The sequence below is a fragment of the Ascaphus truei genome, chromosome 2, assembly GCF_040206685.1.
Source record: "Ascaphus truei isolate aAscTru1 chromosome 2, aAscTru1.hap1, whole genome shotgun sequence".
NCBI classification, from domain to species: domain Eukaryota; kingdom Metazoa; phylum Chordata; class Amphibia; order Anura; family Ascaphidae; genus Ascaphus; species Ascaphus truei.
This window is the reverse complement of record NC_134484.1, coordinates 349420207-349426206: the sequence shown is the minus strand read 5'-3', so window position 1 is coordinate 349426206 and position 6000 is coordinate 349420207. Positions and strand designations below refer to the sequence as shown.

At 39.3% G+C, this 6000-nt stretch overlaps 1 protein-coding gene across 1 annotated transcript in view; it reads left to right on the top strand.

The window, feature by feature from the left end:
- Positions 1-6000, top strand: part of SKAP2 (src kinase associated phosphoprotein 2) — a 325224-nt gene that overhangs the window by 22502 nt on the left and 296722 nt on the right. Inside the window, exon 2 of the mRNA XM_075586827.1 lies at positions 2548-2653. Within this exon, the coding sequence (XP_075442942.1) occupies positions 2548-2653 (106 nt within the window). The remainder of the gene's footprint in view (positions 1-2547; positions 2654-6000) is intronic.

Sequence of the window (6000 nt, the reverse complement as noted above, 5' to 3'; positions counted from 1 at the left end):
GCCAAAGGTCCTATACATTGTATCGGCGCTGTGTGAATCCTGGCGCTCGCGTTTTATTTCTAACACTGTATGTATAGTTTTCTTGTAGTTTAAACGAGGTCATTGCACAGTATTTGGCTGCAGGTAAATAACTTCTCTGGCAGTCTTCATATTACAAGCTATATTTGAAAGGCAATATTAGTCAACAGCAGAAGTGTTGAGACGTGGGTTCTAGACGTACTAGTATCAAGATAATGTCATCATTATATTTTATATTTAAGCTCCGTGGGCAGATATTTATTTACCTCATCTTTACTTTTGTGCAATTATTTTGATTGTGTCATATATTTATTTTATTCTAATGTCTGTCATGTAATGCATTGCACACATTGTACTAAAGCAGATTCAATACAACGTTTAACTCCTCTGTGCACCTGCAAAACATTCTGGCAGTGAAGTGGGTGATAAGACTGGATACTTCATTTTATTCAGGTTTTCAAACACCTTTAATCTCTGAGGGCCACATTGTTTAACACACCAGTGAAAGCTGCCTGCTGTAATCAATAGGACTTCTGTATTCGGCTGCGGCCCCAGTGTCGGCGCTGCATGCACATGCAGCTGAGGTCCCCGGTCTGCACTGAGCTGCAGGGGGAAAGACGGGGTGGGCGTGGCGGGGGCGTGGCCATGATGTCACCCAGAAGGTTCGCCCTCATTGGCTGAACCGCCAGGGGGGAGTGGTCAGCACACCGTCACCAGTTCAAAAAAATCTGGCCACGCAGCGCGGCAGCCATGGTAGATATCGGGCCCGGCCCCATTGAGGAGCAGTTCTTATGGCGTGCAGGCAGCGGGGACCTAGCCTTATTGTCAACTCTGAGGATGCGATTATAGTAGGCGCGGCGCTGCATGCGATTTCACCCGCTGCAAGAATAAAGTGCAGCAGCAGATACAGGCCGGCCATAGTGCGCGTGAGCGCGGGCGCGATGAAGAGCAACCGCGTGGCAGATTTTTCAAAAGACAAACTATTTTTTTTCCTGCGTCACGTGAGCGGTTCAGCCAATGAGGGCAAACCAGCCTGGTGACGCGTCCGCCACGCCTCCCCATCGCCTCCAGCCTCTGTGCAGCCATCGCTCGGGCGACAGGAACGCGCAACGCCAAGCGCTCCATCGTGCGCCTACTATAATTGTGGCCTTACTAGTATAAAATGAAAAAGAATCACCTTGATGTCTGCACACACTTATTAGATACTCTAAAACATAACTTTTACTATCATTGGATAATACTGTAACACGTCCATACAAATAAAATTACCTGAACTGACCTAACCCAGCCCTCAGTTAAAATGACCATCTAAGAGCCTTATTTGCCACAGTGATGTGATGCCTCGACATTTAATCTCATACTTGAAAACGAAGGAATAAATAATATATTCTTGACTACCGTAGCTTTAGAGAAGCGCCTGTACAATCATATCATTCGTCCAACAAATGTTGTTGTCGTGGCTTGTAACACAATGGTATTATGGTTTTCAATTAAATACTGTTATAGTACTTGTAGCATAATTGTGTATTGGTCTGTGTATATCAGTAGAAATGAATGCAGAATTGTGTGAAGTAATAAAAAAAAAATCATCCTAAGGGTATAAACAGTGACGTGACATCTGGGGGAAAAAAAAATGTGTGCTCCCCAAATGAATTTGTAATGCTAGATTTTGGTATGTCCAGTATGTATGCAAATTCACATCTTTTTGAAATGTAGAATGAGCTATTGTTAGTAGTTCGCTGTATTTTTATTTTGTGGGCACATTTTTTTGAGGAAGTGCATGTGACCGCATGTTTGTACACATTTTTAAATCCCGTATTTAGTGCGATTTCTCTATTTTTACTGTTCCGTTGTTCTGCAACATTTAAAGCAACAATACTATATCCCCCCCCCCCAATTATTTGTTTTAATATTAATTGTATATATATAAAACAATGTGTAATTATACATTCTTACCTTAACTGGCAATTGGTGCTCCTGATATAAATCTGTAAATGTCCTGATTGAGTGCCTAACATAATGGCCGCATTTCAGTTTCTATCAATTCATGAATCAGTGTAACTCAGCAGCTACAATGTATCCTGATATTACTAAGGTGACATTATCTATTGTTACAGTTTGCAAGTCAAACTGCTGGCAATATTGGCAACAAATGATCACAAACAGGAAAGTGTTACAGAGATCTTGCACTGCTGGGGAAGTGTAGGATGCCTTAAAACGTATTAAAAAATGGCATAAAGAGTTGAATAATAATGAAAAAGTACTATTATCTAATACTACAGAACTGATTTATTTAAAAAAAAAATACATAAGATTTCACATGTTTTGCTGCTTTCAGTTTGTAAACATAATAAAGTTATATACAGTTGGGATTAGTTAATCTAATTAGCATTCAAAATGTAATAAGCGAATGAATAATGTTGCATTATATTATTTACAGAGGGAATTGGCAAACAATTGTGGAATGTTAGGATTCTGAACTTCCATTCTGTTTTTCATTTGTAGCATTTTTCTATTTTTCATCATTAGACTTTGAAACGTTTATATCAGATGTCTTAAAAGGGGAGAGCCTGTCAAAGAAAGCAAAGGACAAAAAAGAGTCCCTGATAAAGAAAATCAAAGACATCAAACTAAGGTATGTTTACATTCATATTTCATCCTAGCAATAAAGAATTATGGCTTCTTTTGCAGCCTTTTATTAGTTCTTGACGGTGTTTAATTCGGTAATACCAGAGCAAATGCACTTTCTTTTTCTTTCTTTTTTTAAAATGGTTTACAATGAAAGAGCAAAAAAAGCTATTATTTTTGAGCATGTCATTCGAGGGAACGTATGTGTTTGTTTTCTTGCTCAAACTTTGGAGTTAGACAATGTTTTTTTGTGAGAGTTGAAACATTACCATCTGCTTTGGCAAGTCAGAAAATCTTTTATTCTACTGCTCTGCAACACTTCTGACTTGTGTGTAACTCAAGCTCACATTTGTCAGGGGAATGCACTGCTCTGAAGAAAATGTTACACAGAATAGATTCAGCAGCAACAGCAGCAGCAGCAGAACTGCAGGACACTCCAGAAAAGTTATGAGAAAACAAAGGATATGAAAACACGTTTTATCTGTTTCATTTTAAATAATACACCTTTTCGGTGCCACTTGGCAGAATGAAAAAACAAAACAAAAAAACAACCCAAAAATGTTTATGATCATCTGATCCCTTTTAACCCTTTCAGTGCAAAGGGTGTTTGCCATCTGCCTGGCCTTGCAAATGTTCACAATGTTGCAGTACATTTGATGCCTTTGTAAATCTTTTCATGGACCTAACATTTTTTTCAGCACTTTGGATTGGTGCCTTCCACTGATGAATTACATATTATTTCACCAAGATATGATGTAATAAATATGAAAATAAATGTTAAAAAAAAATATATTTTCATCTGTCTTGCCCCAATTATTAACATTTTTTTTAAAAGACAAGCTACATATTGACAAATTTGCATATTCCTGGTATACAAAAAACACCAAATCTGTTTATTCCAGTAAAAAATAGGTTTAAAATCATAATGTATTGCATGCTCTAAAATCAAAGTGAAGCAAACACAATACCATCATATATTTGCTGTTTTCACATGAGTTTCAGTAAATATATGAGATTTGTAATTTTTCAAAGTGCTAACATTTATTTCTATTTATTTATAAAATGTTTTACCAGGAAGTAAATACATTGAGAGTTACCTCTCGTTTTCAAGCATGTCCGGGGCACAGAGTTATGATAATACATGGTTGCATTAAGTGAACAGAGGCTATACATTCGATTTAAAGACATTTCATGGACAGTTAGACAATATATGTTAGGCGTATGTTAGTTACAGACCAGATTAAAATATGAGACAGATTTAGTCTGGAAAGAATTTAGACCGGTGGTGGTTTTGAGAGTCTCGGGTAGATTGTTCCAGTTTTGGGGTGCACGGTAAGAGAAGGAGGAGCCGCCGGATACTTTGTTGAACCGTGGGACCATGAACAGTCTTTTGGAGTCAGATCTCAGGTGATAAGTGCTGCATGTGGTAGATGTGAGGAGCTTGTTCACATAGGCGGGTACCTTGCCCAGAAAGTATATGAAGGGAAGACATGAAAAATTTACGTTGTGCCTAGCCTCAAGTGATGGCCAATCTAGTTCTTTGAGCATTTCGCAGTGATGTGTGGTGTAGTTACATTGTAGGACAAAGCGGCATATTGAGTTGTAGAGGATGTCTGGTTTGCTAAGGTGAGTTTGGGGTCCTGTACCATATACTATGTCCCCATAGTCTATAATTGGCATTAGCATCTACTGTGTGATGCGCTTTCTAACCAGCTGGCTTAGAGAGGATTTGATCCTATAAAATCCTACTTAGTTTGGCATAGGTTTTGGATGTCAGGATATCAATATGCAACCGAAATGTTAACTGGGAGTCAAACCACATGCCCAGAGATTTAAAACTAGTAACAGGGGCTAGGATGGTGTTAGAGTTGGTTCTGATCTGTAGCTCAGTCATTGGTAGCTTTAGAAATGTTGCCTTTTGTCCTACTGTAGATACTACAGTCTACAGTCTTATCAGATACTACAGATACTACAGATGCTACAGTCTTATTAGTGTTTTGGGAAATCCAGATTCCAAGTCTTGAAAAATCAGATTGAAGTACTTGTCCAAGGTCAGAAAGGTTAGGGCTGTGTGAATATAAGATTGTGTTACCCACATACATATCCATTGAAGTGGCCTTACAAACTGTAGGTAGATCATTACTGAAGACTGAGAACAGTAGGGGCGCCAGAACAGAGCCTTGCGGGAGACCGCAGGTGATATCCAAGGGATTGGAATTGGAGCCTGAGATAGACACATGTTGGGATCTACCTAATGGGTAGAAGTGGAACCACTTTAAAGCGTGTTCTCCTATTCCAGAGCATTGGAGCTTGTTTAACAAGATAACGTGATCAACATGATCGACAGTATGAAAAGCCTTTACAAACTCTTAAGAATATTGCACCAGTAAATTGTCCCGGTTCCATTCCACACTGGATCGCATTGCAAAGTTTTAGGAGGGTAGTTACCGTGGAGTGTTTGGGGCGAAAGCCGGATTGGAGTTGAGCACAGAAATTTGTCTTGGTATAGTAATCAGTTAATTGAGAGTGGACACATTTTCCCATGACTTTGGATATTATTGGGAGAAGAGAGATTGGCCTGTAGTTTGAGACAGTGTTTTTCTCCCCACTTTTTACGATTGGGACAACTCTGGCAGTTTTACAAGTCTTAGGGATATGGCCTGCAGACAGGATAGAGTTGATTAGGGAAGCAAGTGGTTTGGCAATGGCTGGGGCACCTAGTCGTAGGAACTTTGATTGCACTAGGTCAGGTCCACATTGGCTGCTTAGTTTTAATTTGAGGAGCGCTTGTGCAATTTCCTCTTCTGATACTGGGACAAATTGAAAATTGTGAGCAGTGTTGGGAGAGGGTGGGGCTATAGGGGTTCTCCCAGAATGAGCTTCATATTTGTAGTTTGGGTTGTGTTTTCAGTTTGACTGAGCCACTGATTGAGCCACCTGTGCTGAAGCAGGGATATCCTGAAAACTTGACCTGTTGATGGCCCTTGAGGACTGGAGTTGTCCATCTCTGGTTTAGGGATACCATCAATTTTGACTTAACAGACTAGTTTTTACCAACATTGGCCCCAAAATAAGAGTGCATAAGACTCTTCATGTGTGAAGTAAATGCAAAACACACACACACATCAGATATGCCATGGGAAAAGAACCCCATAACAGAAAATACACCGGCAAAAGTATATATTACTTAATATACAACCCCGTACCAGATTTTGTTTGGCCAGGAATCTCTGTTGAATATACCTGTAGTCATTTTTATATTTTCCCCAGAAAACTATTAACTTCACCACTAACATCATGACCTTTTTGTATGTTTGTGCATGCTTGTCCATATTTGTATATGCCTATAATTAT